The sequence below is a fragment of the Colossoma macropomum genome, unplaced genomic scaffold, assembly GCF_904425465.1.
Source record: "Colossoma macropomum unplaced genomic scaffold, Colossoma_macropomum, whole genome shotgun sequence".
Lineage (NCBI taxonomy): Eukaryota > Metazoa > Chordata > Actinopteri > Characiformes > Serrasalmidae > Colossoma > Colossoma macropomum.
The window spans coordinates 9,281,911-9,305,049 of NW_023494800.1; the positions used below are offsets into that span (position 1 = coordinate 9,281,911).

A 23,139-nucleotide genomic window follows, 5' to 3' on the forward strand; every position below is an offset into this window, starting at 1 on the left:
GTGTGAAGAGGACAAATAAAACTCCAGTAGTGGTGGACAGATGTCTCAGACAGTCTATCTAAAACCACTGTTTCTGAGAAAAATCCAGTGTGATCATATTTCCTAATACCGCCAGCCACAGCCAGTAAAATGCACATTAGCAGCTTAGTGTAATGTTAAAGCTATGCTTATAACTTCTACATTCATTTTCTGAGAAGTTTTTTTTTTTTTTCTGGTTCATCCATATTATTACATGATTCAGTCGTTGAGATGTAGACACAGTCATTAAGAGTGGTTTGATGTGAAGTAGTTCATTATAGAGAAACTTACTAACTCAGATTTCTTTACAGGGGTGGTGATAGGAACCAGGGGTTGAATTGTCTACAATGCAAACAGACATTTTATTAGCTATCCAAAACTACCACTAATCCTACGTGTGTCTTCTGTGTTTTTATAAGTAATATTGATAAAACAGTGTTACATCTGAAAAAATAAGTTTCCTTTGGGCTCTATTTTCCCTAACAATGACCTGTGTGTGTCTTTCCACCACAAATATAATTCAAAACTATATTCTAGGTTAAAACCTTATCTAAACAATTGTATCCTAAACCAATGTCTCAGCATCAGGCAGCATGTAGCTAATACATGCAAGTTATTGCCACTCTGTGAGGGAGCTTATAGAGGCAAGTTTCAGACATCTGGTTCCTTTCACCACCACTGTGAACAAATCAGACAGGGCAATTTTGCATCAAATCACTCTGAATGATTTTGTTTAATTATGCAGAAATTTTGAGCAATCTGAGGAATTCCTTTTTAAGGTAGTTTTATTAGTATTTTCAATTCCTCAAGCAAAAGGAACTCAAGAAGCTCTCTCATGGAATCATAACGGCTAGGGAAACAGGACAAACAGGGGACTCTGTTTTAGTGAAAACGGATTTATTACATAAAATAATCAAGGCTTTTTGAAACTTTAGACATTACGCCTGTTTTTTCAAAAGTAGAAGTATCAACATAGTCTCTAATTGGTTTACTGCTCAGTGTCTAACTGAATATTTCTAATAAGGTGTAGACAGTAGGTGCTACAAGTCGTTACCTGTTTGGATCGCCCGGTTCCAGCTTTTTGAGGGACTGGCATTGTTTCAGCTGCTTCAGTTGTATTTAATTGTTGTCCACGAAGGGTTAACCGTCAGAAATAAGGACACGTTTTGACTTACGTTAACTATAGCGAATTTTCTCGAATTTGTTTATGAATTAAGAATAAAATTAAAAGTTAAAGTGAGTCCCATGAGAGTAACTGTCTAGATGGATCGCTATGCAGTTGTCGGTGTACTGTTGCTATGGAAACGATGACGGCGCATGCGTGCTGCCGTTGTTTTTCCCTAAATAAAAGTCCTGCCTCACACCGTCTAAATGGATTTTATTTATGAAAGTGGTGGTATAGGAATTTTGGACTTAGTGTTTTTATATATAAAAAGTAGTTAGAATAATGAAAAAAATTGAAATAATTAAAATAATAGAGAAGAATATAAGTAATGTTCATAAGATTTACTGTCATCAATACCATCACCACCATCATTTGTAGGCAGGTGTATATGAACTCATTTTGCACTAAAGAAATTTAATTAATTTGTGGTTTTCTAAAACAAACAAATTGGATGTCCCCAACCTTTACTTAATGTTTTGGAATGTTCTGGTAGGATTGCCAGCTGTACTGGAATTCCTGGCTGTGGCTTTAACAGACCTATTTGTCCGTTCATTTAGTATTCAGCACAATGTTTATAACAGTAAAGGTGACATACCAGAGGGTGGCAACATGCAACTTAATGCAACTATTGGGGAAACACGCTCGTTTGACACACACGAAGAGGACTACGGCGCAGTGACCACATCCGAAAGGAAGTTTGATTCAGTTCACCGAACCGATTCTTTCGAACTATTCATTCCAAAGAATTGATTCACAAGTCAAATGAATTAGTGGTGGGCGAAGTAAATAGTCCGATGCAAATATTTTTGTTTCCTTGTGAACATAAAAAGGAAAAAAATATTTACAGTGGAAATCATGAAATGCAGATATTAAAAATATGTATTTGACAGTCTTTGCATTAGTATTGAATAAACTGGCAAAAAAGTGTCCTTAGTAAGATGAAATAACTCCATGATCTGCCATTATTCACTCCATATCTGTAAGTAAATCTGATATCCACAATGAACATCAGTTTTATTCTGTTGTCATAGACAGATTTCGATAGTCAGATTTATTCTCTATGTACGTAGGTTATATGTTTCAGTGGCGGAAACGGCGGAAACCGTAACTATCTGGTTCAATTCAGTTGTGAATCGACCACTTTATTGAAAAGAACCAGTTCAAATGAATCGATTCGTTCGCGACTCGGGCATTCGTCACTAGCGGACATCTTTACTAGCAGCTAGTAGCTAGTGGTGTTCAGCTATGTTGGGTTAGGTTTACTTTTTGTTTTTTGAGATTAATACCATCATGTCTGTGTTAGAGGGTGGCGCGCCGTGTGAAACAGATATCAGTGATTCAGTTAATCCAGACTCGGCATCTGTTTCAGACGCCGACACAGTACAAAACACTAACGCCCCTAGTTGTCATGTTGAAGGTGAGTTTGTCCATGGTCGCTCAGCGCTGGCCGAAAAACGGCTATCTGACGAAGCTCAGTTGTTTTTCCCTGTTCTTTACTCGACTAAAGCACATTTTAACGAGACCGTACCGGATTACCACTGCTAACCAGTTGTTCGTGATGGACTGGTGGCTGAGTTTAATCGGTTCATTAGCCAACGCTAGTTAGCTTGCTAAGCTGGCTAACGTTGGCTAGTTTACAGCTTTCACCCATCACAAACAATAGCTAAGTAGTGAAAAGGGTTCAGAGTTTGGTTCTTGTGTGAATGGCTGGTTATTCTGAGGTGGAAAAGGTGAAAATACTGCACAAATCCCACAACTGTAGAAATCATAATTTGCTTATGCCAGGGACTTTTTTTTTTTTAGAAAACAGTGAGACTGGTTGGGCTCAAGTCAGCAAATTTTCAATAGGATATAAATACTAGTGTCTACATACTTATCTAAATACTCTTCTGTTAGTGAAATAAGTTCTAGTTAGAGCTATTTTGGCATCTAACAATTGCTGTAAAAGATAATTGGCGTTAATCAATGCTGTTACAATTGGTACCTTAATGCCTGGATAAGTTACTTCAGGACACCGCAGGTCCAGTTGCAGACAGTCAGCAGGGAGTATTTGGACGGTTGTGTAACAGTTAAATATAGAAATCCAAGATTTATTATGGGTGGCACAATAATGCTTTTGATGATGTTACATTCAGCAGCAGATACATGTGGTACAAAACATGTATTGGAAAAATAAAGAGTTAAGATCAACTGTGAGTGAAATACAAGCATGGTGTGGCCATTTTCTTGGCCTAAGAGAAGCCTCAGTTTTGATTAAAAATATTTTCAAAGGCGACTCAGCACTAACAATGTTTATTCCTGGGTTTGTTTTAGACCCGGGCAATAAGACAATATTTGTCGTTATTGTGATGAAATTACATGACAAAATGTCACAGTATGCTTTTCTGAGTGCATTGTGGATATCAGTACTTACAAATGACAAATCACTTCCCATCTGCGTGTTCGATTACAAAGAGAACATAATTAGTTCAGTGTAATTGGATTTAGTGCTGTGCAGTGTATGAGATGTTGAATACAAGTAATTGGATTCAAAGTCTTTGGTAATATTTTTAAAACGTGGCACTACTTTGTTCTAACTTATTAGATGTCAGAAAAAAATAAATATCTTGACATATTGTGTGTTGTAAATATCGTAAAAAAAAACCTTCAGAATTATCCTGATATTACATTTTCACATATTGCCCACCTCTAGTTTGCTTTATCTTTGCCCAGGAATGAACTTTTTAAGCGTAAAACATACAAACAGATTGAATTGGAATTGGAAACTTCAGATATCGATGTATGAATGTGTCTGTCTGAATATCAAAGTTTGGTTTTAGCCCTTTTTCTCTTTCTTGATTTGTTTATATCCAGGGCTTTGGGCTCTTCTTAAACCTTCAGTATAGCTAAATCTGCACAGTAGGGCTGAACGATCTGGGGGAAATATGTAATTGTGAATTTTTGTGCAATTTTTTGTGTATTTTTTCTGGCCAGTATAGCAGTTTAAATGTGATTACTTTCTATATATGAGGCTCCAGACTTTTTTTTCTCAAGTAGACCAGCACATCTGATTTATTAGGCTTCAGGCGTAAAAACTGAAGATAGTGTGCTAGACTGCCAGTTTACAAGCTCAGTGTTAATGAAACAAGTTCAGTCTATGTTGAATAATATAGGATGCAATTGAAATTGCTCTCTTGCAAATTAAAATTTCAATTCATTGTTTCAGTGCAACAGTGCACCAGTTTTTTTTGTGTGCACTAGGGTATTTAAATAATATTGTTAGATGTCAGCTACTGCTGTCAACCACAAAGGGCTCGGTCACCTGGACAGGTATTTAGTCCTAAACTACACAGCATATTGAATGGAGACTCTCCTTTGAAAGGAAAAATGAAGTTCAGGACTAGGCTTAATTCCTGTCTAAGACACCAGTCCAAAGAGTCAGTTTCCTAGACACAGCCTCTTTAATCTAGTTTTAAAGTCAGTGAGGACATTCTCTTTTGAAAAGCAATGTGAGGTATATTTAATTTTGGGATTAAGTGCTTACTTAGGGGTGCACACACACTCACTCATATTTTGTCCTTGTAACACATTACCCACTTCATTCACATGCAGTTTCAGAGTGTCCCCCAGACATGCATGATATAATTTTATTCTTTTGTTTATTAAGCTTGTGATTATATTTGAGGCATCGTTTGTCTTTGGAAGTTTAGAACTACACAATTAACTCTTCAATGCATTTGTCAAAAAGCTTTTATCAGTATATAGTATGACTAGTTCTTAAATTCGTTATCAAAAGTTCCTCTGTTGTGTTTATTCACTAATATAGTTTTGGGAATAGTGTAGTGCGCTCTTATTAAGCCTGTCTTTGTGCTTGTTCATCATTCTAACATTTTCAACTATTTTTATTGTCTTAACAGACTCCCAGAACGACAGTGAACTTCTTAAAGGTCTGCTGACAGATACCTTCTGTCAGGTGTGTGAGGCAGTATTGCTGTTTGAGTCTCAGAGAGTCTCTCATTATGAGGTTTGTACAAATATTCACAATATTCATGGCATCGTTATGTCATCAATTATTTCATTTATTACTTAACTTTATAAATAAATAAATGAATGTTTACTAAACATTTATTTACTTAACTTTCTTTGTTTTGCCTTGTGAAAACACAGCTGACATTTTGTGAATGTTTTATGACTGATAGAAATGGCCTAAAATTATATATATTTCATGTTATGTTAAACATAATGTAACTAACTTATTTTAAAGTTAAGAATGTTTTTCCTTCTTCTGTAAGAAAGAAAAAAAAAACAAGGTTTTGTTACAATGGCGACGATATACGGATGAATAGAAAGATAAAATACACACATACTATTCATGAATGGTATCCAGGCATGTATCTATAAGTGAAGTCTTATTTCTCTACTCTCAAGGGAAAGAAACATGCTCAGCGAGTCAGAATCTACCTGCAGAGCAAGAAAGCAGAAAAGAGCAAACAAGGTCAAGAATGTGGCAGCTTTCCTGTAAGTCCCATAGAGTATAGACTCGGCAGTTTTAGCTTTAGTTTGTTGGCTTGTAGAGGTTCCGTCTTATTTTTTTTGTTTTCTTTAACAGAGCAGTAAGGTGGACCCAGAGAAGGTCTGTGAGCTGTGCAACATGGTATTCAGCTCCCCTGTGGTCGCCAGGTCACACTATGAGGGTAAAGTCCATGCCAAGAACATGAGGAAAAGCGACACTACTCTCTCTGCAGGCAAGCATTACCATATGGACGGCTGTGTATTACCTGTGGTATTCAGTTCTGTAGTGGTGTAAATCTCACAGTGATTCAGTGGCATTAAAGTAACATGAAATTTCATCAAATTTCATGATGATTCAATTTGAATTTGGTACTGTCTAGAATTATTTTTATTCTAAATATTCTAAATATACACATGTGACTGCAGGGACTGTGCAGGAAAGTGAAATTAGTTAACACATAGACATTTTAATGTTTTGTTTGCTGAATTTAACATATTGGGGGGGTGAAGAGAAACAAATGTGGCCAGTGAAAAAAATATGGCACATTTTGATATTTTCTGGGTTTTTTTTTCTTCAGTATTTTAATCTCAGAATTTGTGCATTAAAATTAGCAAGAAAATGCCATATTTAAGTTTTCTGTAGAGAAAGTCAAAGTCAAAATGTGTACGTTCAGTAGGGGTGTTCAAATATTTACATATGACTGTGTTATCAGTTACACAGACCAAAATTGGCAGCCATACAGATGTACTCTTGTGTGTTCAGCAGATATCAGGACCACGGCGGGCTCTGTGGCTGTCCCTGTGCCTGCTAGGGAAGGTACTGCAGGGGTTAAAGTGGATCAGGAGCAGAAGGAAAGCACCGCTTCTGCTGCACAGGAGGTCGATCTGAGTGACCCGGACAAGTATTGTAAGCTCTGTACAGCCTCTTTCAACAACCCCCTTATAGCCCAGCAACACTACAGTGGGCGCAAGCACCAGCGCAACCAGGCTCGACAGGAGATGCTCAGCAAACTCTCAGAGGAGTCTGAGCATGGTACGTATTACTGTGTTCACATATGGGTGCAAGCATATTGGGCCAAAAACATTGAATATGAGCTAGGAAAATTACATTAATCTATGTAAACTTTAGTTTACAAGGGGAAGATAAAGTACTAATCAGAGTCTGTAAACTGGACCTGATATTATTCTTATAGCCAAAACAACAAGAAACATGTTGAAGTTTGTGCTGCTTTGCATGTTGCATAGGCAAGAAAGAAAATAATAAATATAAGGGGTGGTCTGCGTCCGCTGAATCCTATGAGGTGTCTCTAGTCCAACCTATGCTTAGGTTATAGCTGCTATGGCGCCCTTTCCTGCAACACTCAGTATGGAGCTTGCTCTTGCAGTTCATTACTAGTTTTCAGGTGGCACATTGTTAAATGCGGCAACACATAAATCGATTTTCAGTCTCATAGTATTTGCTTTTGTATATTTGCGTAGTGTATGTTGCTGGGTTCTGGGTAAAACCCATTTTCAAAGCTCATTGTAAATGTTGCAGGGTTTTGTAGTATAAAATATGATCCAGAGCATTTTTATGAGTATTTTTTGATGTACAGTATCATGCAAAAGTCAGAGTCTGCCTTTCATTTATTTAATGTTCAGTCAAAAGGCCATTAAATGCAAGTTATACCTTTTCCTGTGTCGGTAAAAAATGGCTGAAAACATTCTTAACGGAAAATGATATTGTAGCTTCAGCAAATAAAATATATCACATTTTTAAATATTATGTCATGTATTTCATTTTTCATTTCTGTTTTATTCTTTTTTGTAAGACTTGCTTTCAGCTTTTCAATGAAATCTGCACATCCAGTGATACTGAGGTTTTTTTTTAGACCCATAGTGTTGAATTGTCTTCTCACAGTGTAAAGATGGCAGAAACACCTGTGGACTTTTTCAGATCTGAGCCTGATTTTCTCCTGTCTCTCAACCTGATGGTGACAGTTTTGGTGGTCTGCCCAGTCTTGAACGTGTCATATTTTCTTTTAATAATTTTTGGAATATCATCTTTTTTTACTTACGTTCCTTTGACTTTCCTTATGCAAGTGGGTTATCTTACATCTAATCTCTTCAGAAATATCTCGTAAAAATGAGTAACTTGTACTAAATGGCCATTTTGAATGAAAACTTAAATAAATGAAGGATGGCCTTTGATTTTTGCCCAGTACTGTATATTTGGTATGATTTGATTTTTCTTTTTCTTGTTGTTCTCTTCTCATTTTATCATTCTCTTTCTTTCTCTTGCTGTTTTCTTTAGCGAGCTCTCTAACATGTCCAGTGTGCTGTGTGACTCTCAGCTCCGTAGAGACATATCAGGCTCACATGCAGGGAAACAAACACTTCGTACAGTGAGTGGTTTTAATCTGATGTCTTCTCTCATCATCTCCCATCATGTATTTTAGTTATATTTTTTTCTGCATATTTTGTTCTCAAAAATTAATTCCTTGACTCTTATCTTCCCTGACAGAGAAAAGAAGATAGTTGGTTTATGCAAATCACAGAAGAAAGTGTACGACTCGTTCCAGGATGAGTTGGCCGACTACATCCAGGTCCAGAAAGCTCGGGGGTTGGAGCCCAAAAGAGGACAAGGCCCAGGACAGAGAAGTGCAGAGGAGGGAGTGAAAGAGGGCGAGCAGTTAGAGGAGGAGCCTCCTCCTGCTCCATCACATCTGCCTCGTCCTCCTCTTCCTCCTCCTCTTCCTCCTACCTTCCGTCCACCACACTGGCGCCCGCCGTTTCAACCTCGAGCTGGTCATTTTGGCTTCAGAGGCAGGTTCCCAGTGCAGCACCAGTGGGGTCAAGGCTACCCACCCCATCCTCCTCCACTCATCCCTGGCCTTGCAGGTAGACCACTGCGTAGGAGGCGGAGCCAAGACTCATTTAGCTCCTCTTCCTCTGACTCCTCGTCTTATACTAGCAGCAGCAGCAGCAGCAGCAGCAGTAGTAGCGATACCAGCAGTGACAGCAGCAGAGAGAGAAGAAGAAGACGAAGAACAAGAAAAGAAAGAATGAAGAGGAGGAGAGAGCAGGATGATGACTCTGAGAAAGAAGAGAGAAGGAGGACTAAGAGGAGGCGAAGGAGAGAAAGTGAGGAGGAAGGCCATGCAACGACAGCAAGGAGACAGAGGAGAATGAGTTTTGAAGAGGAGCAAGGACCAGACGAGGATAAAGAGAGGAGGAAGTGGAAGGAGAAAAGCCACAGAGAAGGAGATTCCAGCGAGGAGGATGAATACAGGAGTAAGAGAAGAGTCGGCAAGAAGAGCAAGAGACGAAAAGAAGGGCATCATAGAAAAAGACAGAAAGAGGAGGATGAAGGAGAGCAGAGCAAAGGGTCTGTTGAAGAAGGGATGGACAAAGGTGAGGGAGGAGTGCCAAGTGAGGGAGTGCAGGCCACAGTGGAAGAGCACACAGAGGAAGGAACTGAAGCTAAAGAGGAGAGACCAAAGCGCAAAAAAGAGAAGAAGAAAGCAAAGGAAAGGATGGATGGAGGGGACAGCAGGACAGAGGAGGAAAAGCTCTGGGATGAAACCATTTTGGGCATATTCTGATATTTTGATGACGGTGTGCTGGCTACTTGCCCTTTATTGGTCTCAACTCAGTGCACCCTGACTAGGCAGACTGTAAGGATTCAGGATGGCCTATATGCAGATGTGTCCTTGTTTGTGCATCAGTGTCTTTCGCCTGCCCAAAGTCTCGACTACAGGCTGACCTTTGTTTGTAACTTACAGGACCACAAAACAGCATTTTTTCTGATGTTCTTCAGATCTTTTGTTTTGCAGACAGACTTTTGTTGTATGATATAAATGCATGATCTGATACTACTGACCATAAATGTATTTGCACAGTCGACATGTGTAAACCAGCCATGTTGATATTAGGACTAAACGAATGTATCTTCTCAGATCCTACTCTCTCATATAAAATAAACACCGTTTACTATTAATTATGTTTTACCTTTTGTAAAGTCTTTGATGTATTGATTTAAGTTTTGCCTGGTTAAAGATGTAGGCAGCCCAAATATACTAATGTAGTTAATAGCTAATGGAATGTACAGTATATTGCAAATGTCAGAGACCACCCTTTCATTTATTTCAGTCAAAACAGCCATTAAGTAAATTTTTTTTTACTTTTTAGCAACAGGAAAAAAGCAACAAACATGTATTTAAATGTGAATTACACAAAAATCTCAAGAACACACTCAGATTTAGTGTGTGCCAGTATTTAGTGTGTCCACACTTTGCCTTTATTACTGCTTCCATTCCTTTTGAGAGACTTGCTTTCAACTTTTCAAAGAAATTTGCAGGGATATTTTTCCACACTGCCAAAGTTCAGTCTTAGGAGTTGGTTTTACTTCTTGTTTTTCGTGATTGAAGGAATTCTAATTACTAATTTAGACTGATCAGTCCAGCGTCAGTCTTCAGGGTCAAATTTACTTCTTTTTTGTCTTTTTTCTTTTCTCAGTAACTGATTTTGACCTCTACATATCCTTTCAGACCCATAGCATTAATTTGTCTTATCACAGTGTAAGGATGAACAGAAACACCTGTGGATTTTTTCAGATGTGAAGCAAGAGTGGAGCTTGATTTTCTCCTCTCTCTCAAAGATGAAAGTACTGTTTATCTGATGGTAACAGTTGTATTATGCTTAGGGTTGCAGGCGTTTCTGTAATGTTCTATTAAATAGGTTTTCTGAGTAAGAGTAATCTCTGACTTTTGCAGAGTACTGTACAATCCATTGATTGGCATGATTTGCATTAGGGCTTGCATTCAATACCATATTGCATTTATATTCAGCAACATGCCTTCTAAATGTTACATTGATGTTACTGCCCTAATTTGCACAGTGCTTGCTGTTAGCTGCTCCTGCTTTTTTGACTGAACTGTTCCTTCAGTGTTGTTTTTGCTGTCATTCCACACTCTGACTCAGGGGGGGCGCTGTTCATCTGCACTTGTTTCTCCTCTCCTCTGTGGTGGGGAAAAGCAAAGACGGCAGGTGTTGCAAAGTGTTGTGTTACAAATTCACCCACAATTTTGAGCTTTTATGTCATGATGTGATGCAGACAATGTTTTTTTCCAAGACCACCACCTCCGTGTCTTATCAGTGCTCTGAGGATTTCCCTATTATAATGTATATGGTCTAAGCTTGTTAATATGACAAAGGTTCTTAAGAATGTTTGCATTTCTGCTGTGTGTTTATGCGTTTATATATATTTTTGTAATGTACGACAGGTGCATTTGGTGCAAATGAGGACACTTGACTCCCACCTGGTCGATCTCTTTCTCGGAGTAGACCTCATTTGCCCCCGTGAAATATACTACTTAGCAGAATCAAAACAGGCCACACAGACATGGAGGTTTTGTATCTTCGACCTTTGATATGGTTCAGGAAAAGAGAACTCTTTTTATTTTTATTTTTACTTTTGTGTTGTATGTCAATATGCATGTCAATGCTGTCATTACGAACCCTCGTTCTCCTTTTTTTTTAGTTTTTATTTTTTTCAGCAACATTCAGAAATGTTAACTGCCTTTTACTTTGTGCAAACATTACATGATGAATGGACAAAGAGAAATGGTTTAAAATGGCCTGGAATTAAATCTTGCTATTTCTTTGTTTTTTGAAAAATTCTCAACACTAATGGTAAAGATATAAACAAAATCATTCAGAGTGGTTTGATGGAAAATGCTGTGTTCTAGAGAAACGTACCGAGTCAGAATTGCTCACAGTGATGGTGATAGAAGTAGATTAGAACTAGACATCTGAAGAGTTTAATGCCTCTAAAGGCTCCCTCAATGAAAGTTATTACCTAAGATGGTTATGAATATGCTGCCTGATACGATTGCAGTCGTTTTGAGGTTTTGGTCTAAAACTTTTTTGTAACACGCTCATGGCAGGGGAAACTTATTTTTTCAGATTTATCACCTATTTGTTTACTGATGGTTTTGGATAAAAATTAAATGGCTATGTTTGTGTTGTAGACACAACCGCAGGTTCCTATCAGTACCACTGTAAAGACACTGGAGCTGTCACTTGTTTTTCTTTTTTTTTTAAACAATGAACCACTCTGAATGGCTTTGCATCTTAATGATTGAATTATGGAGAAATTAAGCTTACAATAAAGTGAACCTTTTTTCCTTCTCCTGTAAAGTTACCACAATTATGGAGTTATAAGTTTGAGAAACATGTAGATACTTCACTTAGTGTCATATAACAGTTGATATTACTGCTTCTCGGAATTTTCACAGTCTTGTTTTCCGGACGTTTGAGCTCTTTTTGTAGTCTTAAAGTTGAAAGCCCCTACATAGACACGAACATGCTGGCACCTTCAGCAGTCTCTGAAGCCCCCCGAGATCTCCTGTTTTCAAAGAATTATGTGGTTTTGTTCCCAGTGTCTGTGTTGAACCCTCGACCCCCGAGGCGTGTACTTCACCCACATCCTCCCCCCGTACGACCCTCATGTAGGCTCAGGAGCCTTTGTAAGCCTTCATAGGCCTTCAGATGAGGCTGGGGGCGATGAGCCTTAAACCCTGCAGCCAAAACTCCCACATGAAGCCTTGAGCACCTCAGAGTGTGGCAGCTGAGGCTTCAGCAGGGTCTGCAGGATATGGAGAGGATATGAAGCTCCTCTAGTTTAACAGTGTTATCAGTGCAACATGCACAAATTAAGCAAGTATATATGAAACATTTGTCAAAACAAAACTTCATATCTCCAAAATGATTTTTGGGGACATGAAGTTTTGTTATGACAAATGGTTCTTGACTGGTTCTTGACTTTAATGTAATTCATTATAACAAGTATTTTTGGCCATCTCTGTTGGTCCATTCATCATAAAATATTCACATAAAACTTGGTGCCAGCTTAGTATGATTTGTGACTCTTTTTGCTATTAAATGAACATTGCTCCTTACAAGATGAATGATAGATTATTCTTTAATAGATAACTTTCCTCCTAGGTTGGTCGGTCATAAGATAAAGATTATGAAGAGCAGATTCATGACTGTGTATACTGCCAAGTGCCTATAGTTTCCAGACACTTTGTTGTTTTAATGATGGATTTGTTATTGAGTACAAGGATGTTTAAAGTGGTGCTGAAAGTAACTTGTGCCATCATTGGCCAGAATTGCTATTGGTGTAAAATGATTTGAATGAAACACAAATGAATCATTAGTGTTTTGCTCCCCTGTCAGTGCTGGAAGATGAAATTTGGGTCAGTTTTACAAATTTTTTGACATTTTTCTATTTCTGTCGTTTTTTTTTCTAAACTAATGGACCTCTGGAATGTTTTTAGCTACTTACAATAAGGGCTGAACAATGAATCACTTTTATATTAAAAATGTGATTTTTAATGAGTGCAGTTTAACCTAAGAATGGAGAGCTTGTGAACTAGGAGTCTAGCATTCAGTCCTCAAAATGGATATATTGGTTTGGAGCTTAATAAATCACAGTCACTTTATTAGTCACTTTTTTTTTCAAATTGTTCAGCCCTACTTACTACTAATCCTTTTTTATTCTAAAGGGCCCACATCATGGAAAACTGCATTTTCCTCAGTTTTTAAGAAGTTGATTTAGTTTATAAACAATGTAAATATTGTTATGGTTTCAAAAACATACCACTCACTCTCTTGTCAATACAGTCCATATATGAAGACTTAGCTGCAAAAACACCCTGTTTTGATTTCACTGTTTTCATGATGTCATGAAAACCAGCTCCTTGCAGGGGAATTCCACCAATTTTTCTAAATGTCTGCATAAATCAGTAGTTGAAATGTAAACAATGTCATTCAGAGTGGTTTGATGCGAAATGGTTCATTTGTAGAGAAACTTACCAACTCTGATTTCTTTGCAGTGGTGATGATAGGAACCAGGGGGCCTGGTGTCTACAACACGAATATAGCTATTTTATTTAATATCCCAAACCACCAACATACACAAGTCTTCTGAGGTTTTTATATGCAACGTTGATGATGGTGAAATAGTAGTAAATCTGTAAAAAGTTTTCTTTTGGGGACTATTTTGCCTTAGAACATCCTTAATGTATCCCTCCACCATGAACAGATTAGAATAAATTGAAAAACATATCTCAAAACTACTGTAAAACAAGGTCTCAGACATCAGGCTGAGTATTCATAACCAGACGTCTGGTTCCTATCACTACAGCTGTGAAAAATTCTGACTTGCTAAGTTGCTCTAGAATTAAGCATTTTGCACCAGACTACTCTGAATAACTTTGTATATATCTTAACCATTTAATTATGTAGAATTTTTGAAAAATCAGTGGAGTTCCCCTTTAACATATATCCACTTATTCATAATGAAGTTATAAGGAGTGTTTCAGAACAGTAATCAGAACAGAGCTCATTTACATATTTAAATCTTAAAGGCAAAGTGACAAAAACAGCCTGTTTAATTCCAAGGGATAAAGAGAGGTTGGAAAATGGTTATGTAAAAATGAATTATGACTGTTTTTGTTACTTAAAACCACATAAATGTGATAAATGGATATCAGGGCAAAAGAGGAAATACAATAAAATGTAGTTTATGGGCCCTTTAAAGGTACATTGTGCTGTCTTTTGTATATGCTGCACCCTTCCATTCACTCAGATGATAATCATTTGTTTTTATTATAAATGAATGTAATGAGACTGCCCCCCTTAGCTGAATGGACCATGTGTGTGAAATGGTGACTCTAATTTCACTCTAAATTTATAATTACATTGTGTGATATAAAAAGGGTTATGTCATAAAGAGTCTTATCAAAATCTAGTAGGAGTGAATATGTGATTAAGGCCATGTTTGTGTGGTTTGCTATAACTCCAGTATTGCTGAGTTGCAGGCTGCTGGCGGCATGCTGCAGGTGTTGCTGTAGGTCACACACCTGGATCCGGGTAAGCGTTAGGAACGGCGCTCAGGGCTTGAGGTGAGAGAAGAGAGAAATTAATTCATTTAATGTTGTTTTACAAGAAATGCAAGAACATGCTAGAAAAGGCTCTTGTTCCCAGTGGAAAAACCTCATTTTATTTCAGTGCAGAATTTTCTTAAAGAGCTGTTTTACAGTTAGAGGTTACTTATTTGTGTAATTCTTGTTTTTGTGTTCATGGATTTATTTTTATTTATGTTGATGCATTTGCAAATTCCACATTCCACAATTCCCATTCCAAATCCTCGGCATTAGAACAGGTTGGGCAACAGTTTGTGATCACTGGATCTGTTAGACATTGTGCTCCCTTTTGGGGTAAATTGTTTTGAATTGTAATTGTTTTGATCCACATTTCCCTTTGTAGCAGAGTGAAATGTTGGGCCAAAAAAGAACAGAAATAGCTAAATATCCCAGTTTGTTGCAGGTATATTGCACAAGCTAAATAGAAAAGACTACTTTGTAATATATATTCAGTACATTAATTTTGGAGTGGTCACTTAAGAGACTTTTGAGACCTTTGAATCTAACGTGAGCTTATTTGCATTCACTGGGCCTCATTCACAAACATCTTCTTAAGTTTTTTCTTAAATTTGTTCTTGCGAAAGGTCCTAATAAAAAGTCTACGTCAGATTCATGACGTGGTTTTAAACCGCAGAGTTGAGCACCTTTGTGCTCTTAAATATGCACAGATTCTGTTGTTACCTAAGAACAAATCCCAAATAAAACTTTGGTGAATGTCATAATCTTTGTGAAAACTGCATAAGTTGGTTTTAAGAAGAAATTTAATCTTAAGCACAGTTGGTGAATGAGGCCTGTTCTTGTACATTGTGGATGTGTATGTGCATGCGCATGTGTGCGTGTGCTTTGACTCTCTCTCTGATAGGCTCAGTGAATGGCAGGGCCTGACAGCCTCCAGTTCCTCCCTGTTATATGACAGAAGATGAGGAAGGACAGGCACAAACAGTAAAGCGCTCATACACACGCAGAGTTGTGTCAACAAAAGCAAACAGCCGAACATGACTCTCAGTCGTGTCTGGACATTCCTGTGCCTTTTAGCAGCAGGTAAGTAATCTCGATTCCAGATTAAAACCAGTCAAAGACCTGTCAGACTGAAATATGTAGAGAGCTCAGGACCAGGCCTCGGTCAGCAGACGCCCTTTACACTGTCAACAAGTGCTATAAAGTGGGTGAACTGTTAATTACTTGATAATATCTGTTTCAGCAGATTACTGTTTATGTATGGAATGGAGAAAAAAGTACTCAGTATTTTTTTATGAAAAAATAATGGTTGTGGATGTATATACTAGGCCCAGTAGTGTCTGTTGCTATGTTGTAGTTAAGCATTTACATAAGCTTCGAACTACGATATTATCTGCATAACTTTACTGTTGCGAACATTTATATGCAATTTCAGAAATGAAGCTTCTTTTACAGTTTGTCTGTGGTTAATAAATGCAGTGGTTTTGTTATATCGTTAGGAAAAATTCTGTGTCAGCTCAACGGATGTTGTTGAAGATGAGTGGAATATATTGTTGCTGTCCAAAACAAAATATGTATCTCCAAAATAGTAACTTTACAGAAGAAGGCAAGCATGTTCTTAAATTTGAATTCACGTTATTGTAAAGAGAATGTATTTCAGGTCGTTTTGGAGCATTTCTATTGGTCCATTCATCATGAAACTTTCACACAATGTAAATGACAGCCACTCTGTTCAAAGAATGTAAAAAATTAAAAGAGAAAAAAATTATGAAAACGATATATATATATATATATATATATATATATATATATATATATATATGCTAAGCATAAGTTACTAAACGCAAGGATTATTCGCTTCAGTATTTAGAAAGTTCATAAATATATCTTATGTGTCAGATACATTGACACGCAGATGTTTATATGATGAATACAAGAACAGTGTGAGCATATTTCCGGCTATTTTCCAGCTTTTAAAAGTATTAATATTTTGTTCTTATTTAAATTCCATCCAAACTGTCTTACTGAGTATGGGCTCATTTCTGTTTAAATTTTATTCATTCAAAATATTTCAATTCAGATGATGTCCGCACCATTTCCTCACTGGAAAAAACACCTATATGAGTTTATCGCTGCATATTTCTCAATGAGTGTCTAGCATTTTGCCTCAGACAGGCTAGAAGGAAAAAGGAAAAACATTTTGCAATAAGATGCTGTGAAATGAGCATTACTTTTTTTCAAAAACAGCCCTTCGAACACTCTGGCATTTGCTGTTTCTGTTCAGAACAACATTCTTCTTTGTTCTTTTCTCCTCCACTTTCTTTCCAGTCTGATGCTTTGTCCTGTTACATAATTGTTCCAGCAAAGACAGACTGTAAGCTTTCTCTGTGCTGCAGTGTTATAATTGTATATCGTATAATTCTATGTATAATCAGATTTAGTTTACATGGTCTGCTCCATGGTCTGATGTACAAGGCTCTGCTCACTATGTCGCCCTGGTTCATCCCGCAGCGTCTGCAGCGACCGTTCTCTATCCCAGCCTTGGCGGCTCAGAGACCCTGACTTGTGAATGCCCGGACCACCAGTGTCAGAAGGTGTACTGGTACCGTTTCCTCCAGGACACTGGAGAGTTCCAGTTCCTTATGTTCGGTAACAGTGCGAACGCTGTGAAGCATGCAGAGGGCATCACCGCAACCCGCTTCAAGTTGTCTGCAAACGAGGGGGCCAAGATCACGTATTCACTGCGCATCACCGGCCTAGAGAAGAATGATGCGGGCATCTATTCCTGCATGTTTAACAGTCCAAAGCATGATCAGAAGAGCCAGATGCCAGCTGGATACTACATCAGGCCTGGAGGTGCTGAAAGCACTTTCTCTCCTCCTCTGTCTCTCCCTCTCTCGCTCACAATCTCCCTCAGTTATCATCATTAGCTCATACTGAGGACTATAAATTGGACCAAATCTCCTGAAGCGAAATCTTTGCGTGCACAATGAAACTGAAGCGCTTGAGCGTTTTTCTCTAGTCTCAGGATTTTTTCTCTAGTTAGTTTGTTGTTTTTCTCTTTTACCATCTTGTAAAACTGGTTGACCACAGTGCTGACCTCTCCCATCATTTATTATCATCATCCCTTATTAAGGACCGTGTTAAGGCTGCCTGAATGGCAATAAAGCTGACGCGCTTCAGCATTTCACTTTCATCTAGTCTCAGGAGACTTTGTTTTAGTTTAGCCTTCTCTTTTACCGTCTTGGAGAATTGCTTGACCAGAGCGCTGACCAGAGACCATTGCCTTTCTCATATCGTTATCGTCCCATGTTAAAGAACCTATTCAGGCTGCCTGAACGGCAACAAAGCTGATACACTTAAGAATTTCACCCTAATGTAGTCACTGGAATTTTTTTGTTTTAATTTGGTTTGTTATTTCACTCTTTTACCCTTTCTGCTTGACCAGTTGGCTGACAACTCTCTCTCTAGCTCAGTTTCTAAGTATCATCATCATCCCGTATTAAGACCATATAGAGTTTGCTTGGTGACAGCAGAACCTGAAGCACATTAGCCTTTGACTCAAATGTAGTTCTAGAAATTTTTGTTTTGGTATTTTTCCTTTTTTTTTAACAACCTTTGCAATTGATTGTGCTGATCTGAACAGTTTAGTTAGTAATGGTTATTGGAATTTGCTTTAGTGGCGATAACAGCACAATTACGTTCACCAGTGTTAGTATTCATCAGTTTTATGTTTACTTCAGGGCAAAGATGATACCTGGAGAAATTCATATGCTGCCTTGACTTTTTTCTGATTCATTTTTAAAACATTCACTCCTGCACTCCAGAATATCATATAAAATGTCATACCCTGATTTCACCTGACAATTTTTATAAAGTTTTTATAAATTGGTTTCAATTAACATCTTCAACAAAAATACAGTATATAACTATTGCTTATCTAGCCGGATCTGAATAAGGGCCGACTGCTCTCCTCTTATGCCAAATAGATGGAAATGTATTAAAAGCTGTTATTTTTTTTTCACCTATTCAGTGACACACAAACTCAATGGGAAAAAGGAGGCAATGTAAGATCAAACACTTCTACAGGACCAATGCTTTACGCTACATATACTTTAATACACTGTATGATCACCAACAGTATCAGACTCTGGAAGTCCATTTGATGCTTCTATTTAATGAAAATCTCCTTTAAGGTCTTTTTTTGATATTTCCGCTCTAGTTTTTACAGGGTAATTCCAAAAATAATAAATAAATCTACATAATTGAATTCTCTAGATGATGAGATTGTTTGATGTGAAATGATTCATTATAGAGAAACTTACTGACTTGGAACCAGGGGTCACTGTGCCTATAGCCGTAATGCAAACATAGCCATTTTATTTACTATGCAAAATGTCCAAAGTTTTTTTGTATGTAATGTTCATAATATTAAAATCATGATAAATCTGATTTTTAAAATAATTTTGCTCTACAACATCCTGCATGTACCTCTACTCTATAAACAGATTTTAAAAATGTTTTAACTGAAAGCCAGCTCTGAAAACTATGGTAAAACAATGTCTTTGGCATCAAGGAGCGTATTGTAACCCTTTAAACTCGAACACCTGGTTCCTACCTGACTCTGCTTTCCTAATTCTGACTAGAGGTTTTTCTAGAAGGAAGCATTTCCATTAAACCACCTTTAATGACGCTATTTTTACCTTTCAATTATGAAGGACATTTGAAAAGCTGGTGGGATTCCCCATTTAGGGATTAGAATTCATATAAAACATGTATGTTGTTTGTCTTCATTCCCTCCTAAGTCTCTGTAACAATATTTGCTATGTTTTTAAATGGGACCAACTCAGTCTGTAATGCATCATAAACCAGGTATGTGTTTATGTTATGTATGTTTTGTTTTTTATTGTTTTATTTTTTATTTTCCTAGAACACGCACCCACTTCACCACCTCCAACAGTAAAGATTCCAAAGAAAAAAAAACCTCAGGTCTGCCCACCTAACAATCAGCCAGTGAAAGGTATGGTATTGTGTGAAAACTGTAGAAGTTACTGTAGAAGTTTTCTGAGCATTCAGATGTTCTGGAACTTTAACAGTAGCAGATGCTCTTTTTTAGTTGTGGTCTATGCAGAAGGTTTGGAAGAGAACATGCTGGGAACTTTCTGAATGTTGCAAATAAACATTACTATATGTTTTTACATGTGTTACAGCAATCAGCAGGCACACTTTATCCATCTGTTTTTACAGAAAATAAGACAGCGTTATTCATCAGATACTGAAGTGTATAAAACATTTACTATGTAGGTTGAAGATGTTCTAAAACAGGATTTGAACTAAAGGGTGGGGAAAACACTTTAAGAATTGAAAAAATCCCCATTTAAGGCTAGTAAATGATGTCCTAGAAAATGTGTACTGTAATATCATGGGGATGTTCTTGGAATGAGAGGGCATTAGAAGCGATGTCCTTTACACCGCCTGTGGGACCTTACAAAATAATGTCTGTACAGCTTTTAAAGCAATTCTGAGAACGTCTTAACATTATTTTGTTAGCTGAGTGTTGTGTATTGTGAAAATGCCTTCAAGTATTGCAATGTTGTATATCTGCCGTTTTGCCTACCATTAGTATCATGTTTGCTGTGGCTGGTTCTGTTACAGGCTGTAAACCTCTGGTGCTTTGGCCGAGTGTGGGTGTTCTTCTGGTCCTGGCAGTGGTTCTGATCTCAACACTGTATTACTTCAGCAGTAAGTACACACACTCACACACACACACTCACAGATAGAGGTAGTGGTGCTCACAGGGCTGTTTCTTGTTATAAGCAGTTTAAGCAATATCAGGAGTGTAAGTAACTTAGGGCCTCCAAGCCACTACGGGCCCACTGCGATTGATTTATTAAATGATTGACAGATTGATTGATTGATTGATTTGTGTCATTGTTCCTAATATTGGCAGAAAATAGGAACACACCATGACTTCACTTCCAAACAGTCATGAATACTGTCGTATTACACAAGCAGCTTAAACACATATTTATTGTACTTACTTTATATTTTGTATTATTCATGTATTCTATTGCTCCTGCATACAGATTACATGCTGTTTTATTGTCTTGACCTTGGAATGTATTACATATAAACCATTTTAATAGTTTCTATTTTTGCATACAAAGAAATATAATTGACGGGGTGCGGTTCCTGAGTGACACCCTGCTCGGGGTCCCCCACCCACCCTATATTATGGATATTATTTGGATGCAAGAATGAAAAAGAAACCGTTAGAAATGGCCCTGGGTGATCAATCCCAGTGGTGACTTTTTCTCTGCACATCTTTGTGTTTCCACTCTGTAAAAACCTTATTTAACTCAAGCCTCAAGGCCTTCATGAAGTGAGAGCTACTGGCTTAAGACAAAGGCAGAGGAACTTACTTGCCAGATTATCAGAAAAAATACAAAAAAAAGAGCAAAGCGTTCTTTTTTTAAACTGATGCACCTAATCAACACATTTATTTGGCACTTTTACTTTCTCAGTACTTTTTGTAAGACTAACAATGGCATGTGTGTGTTTTTCGTTCCAGTGGATACAGCTTGTCATACAGTTGTATGCAAAAGTTTGGGCACTCTTGGTCAAAGTACGGGTGTTGATTTTCTAAGCAAAAATAAGAAAACACTTAAATATGGCATGTTTAGTGCAAAACCTCTATTTATTTGTTTAGTTTAACATATAGCAAAAAAAACATAAAATATAAAATGTGCCGTCATTTTTGCAAAGGCCAATGTCGTAAATTCAACAATAAAGTAATTGTGCATTAAAATGTGCAGAAGTGTGTTCTCTGTACACTGTTACACTGAAATAAAGGTTCTGTGCAAGTACATTTTCGTTCATGAAGGTACAAATAATGTAAATGTACCCTCAAAGGTACAGCAGTGGTTTTAAGGTCCAATTGTGTACCTTAAGTAAGTTTTTTCCTAGGTGAAAAGTATATATTTTTATCGTTTCATAAGCTAATGTTTTAAAACAGAACAATAAAATAAAAGGCCTGGAGACGAGACGGGGTGTGTGGAGGCAGTACAACTTAGTGGATACAACTTTCAGTGGATTATGGTACAATTATGTTCACTGACTAAAGGTACTGAGATGCACCCTTGAGGGGGCCACCCCATCGACAAGAGGATTACTGCCCCAGTGACAGTTTCATACCTTTATTTCTGAAAAAACAAGAAAATCAACAAAACGTAATTTCACCAATCGCGGCCGAACTTTTGCTCATGACTCTATCTGTAGTATTTAAATAATGATGTAACATATAACAGCTGTGTTTTTTTAGTCTTTACATCAAAATTCATTGCAGTGTTCCTCAGCAGCTCTAAAGCCTGATCTATTGCTATTATTTATACAAAGGTGTAGCATAGATCACTCAGTGCATATCACAGGAAAAGTTTCCCATATCAGTTTTCTCATTATTAACTTCACTGTGTTTGTGTCTGTTGGGAAACAGGACTACCAAAGAAGTGCCGACATCAGTACACCAAGTGAGTTATGATTTATATAACAAAGATGTTCGTTACCTAAGATTTATAGTGATGTTGTTTGGTGTTGGATTAATGTGCTGTTAGTATATTCCATTCACACTCATCGCTCAGTCAGTCTTCGGTGTTTTTAAAGTGCTTTTGTGGAAAATAGAAAATAGAAACAGCTTATAAAATCCATTTGGTCTGCTGAAGTAGGATCCCTCAGCAGTTGATGTGCCATGTAATTCATGATTTCAGTTTAAATAACTGTAGTTAATTATTACTGTTATTTCTGTTTCCTACAGATTCCATTAATAATGTGATAAAATGTACCTGTTTTTGTCTCAGTACTGAGAAACTGTCCTCTGTTTTGTCTGAAACAGAAAGATGCAGCTGTAATGAGATGACTCTTATGTTCCGTCGGCCATGAAGCACCATTAGTGACCGTCTCCACGATCACTCTCCGCTAATCAAGTTTGTAGACATAGTTCTGAACATAGATGTTTAACATTGACAGTTTGTAATTCATCTATAAAACCAATACACAGCCTTGCCATGTTTGCAGTTGATGATCCCCTTATGCTCTACAATAATGGTCAATAAGTTAGGCTTAAGTCAGGAAAACAGCTACTGCCTTTGCACAGATCTAAACTACTTCACTTTCAGTGCTAAAACATCAGTACTGAACATTTCGTTTTGTCTTCCTAATGTTTACTGTACTCCTTAACATCATGTAAAACTTAACATATATATTTCAAAGAAAGACAAAGTTTTCTTTAATGATTGATTGCAAAACATTAAATGAGCTTCCACAGACAAACATGCTTGAAATCAAAGTTATCAGAAAACTTTGATCAAAAGAGGTGAAGTTTAAAACTCATTTCTTGCTTCCCTCTATATTTCTATTTAGCTTTCGGGCACCTTTTAGTCTTGACTCTTGAAATTCCTTTTTTTGTTCGACTTTGTGTAGATGTGCTTAATAAATTTGAGAAATGGCAGTTTTTAATGTGGAACATATCTGCATCAGGAA

At 37.3% G+C, this 23,139-nt stretch overlaps 3 protein-coding genes across 5 annotated transcripts in view; 2 read left to right on the plus strand and 1 right to left on the minus strand.

Annotated features, from left to right (window-relative positions):
* Positions 1 to 1,319, minus strand: part of dnai1.2 (dynein, axonemal, intermediate chain 1, paralog 2) — a 32,989-nt gene extending 31,670 nt beyond the window's left edge. For both annotated transcript variants that reach the window (XM_036588174.1, XM_036588173.1), the window contains exon 1: positions 1,073 to 1,319. In XM_036588174.1, coding sequence (XP_036444067.1) covers positions 1,073 to 1,114 — 42 coding nt within the window. In that variant the 5' untranslated portion in view covers positions 1,115 to 1,319. The remainder of the gene's footprint in view (positions 1 to 1,072) is intronic.
* A 1,030-nt stretch (positions 1,320 to 2,349) lies between these two features.
* Positions 2,350 to 11,410, plus strand: zmat1 (zinc finger matrin-type 1). Of its 2 annotated transcripts, none has more exons than XM_036588175.1 (7): positions 2,350 to 2,600; positions 5,080 to 5,186; positions 5,591 to 5,680; positions 5,772 to 5,907; positions 6,438 to 6,707; positions 7,968 to 8,058; positions 8,178 to 11,410. In XM_036588175.1, exons 1-7 carry the CDS (start codon positions 2,474 to 2,476, stop codon positions 9,256 to 9,258), a joined length of 1,902 nt encoding a protein of 633 aa, XP_036444068.1. In that variant the 5' UTR covers positions 2,350 to 2,473; the 3' UTR covers positions 9,259 to 11,410. The 2 variants fall into 2 exon arrangements, with proteins under 2 accessions (XP_036444068.1, XP_036444069.1); XM_036588176.1 differs by having other exon boundaries at positions 6,441 to 6,707.
* Positions 11,411 to 15,568: 4,158 nt separating this feature from the next.
* Positions 15,569 to 22,825, plus strand: LOC118820225. Its single transcript, XM_036588432.1, has 6 exons — positions 15,569 to 15,687; positions 17,116 to 17,460; positions 19,535 to 19,624; positions 20,260 to 20,346; positions 22,097 to 22,130; positions 22,493 to 22,825. Exons 1-6 carry the CDS (start codon positions 15,642 to 15,644, stop codon positions 22,506 to 22,508), a joined length of 618 nt encoding a protein of 205 aa, XP_036444325.1. The 5' UTR covers positions 15,569 to 15,641; the 3' UTR covers positions 22,509 to 22,825.
* Positions 22,826 to 23,139: the final 314 nt, after the last annotated feature.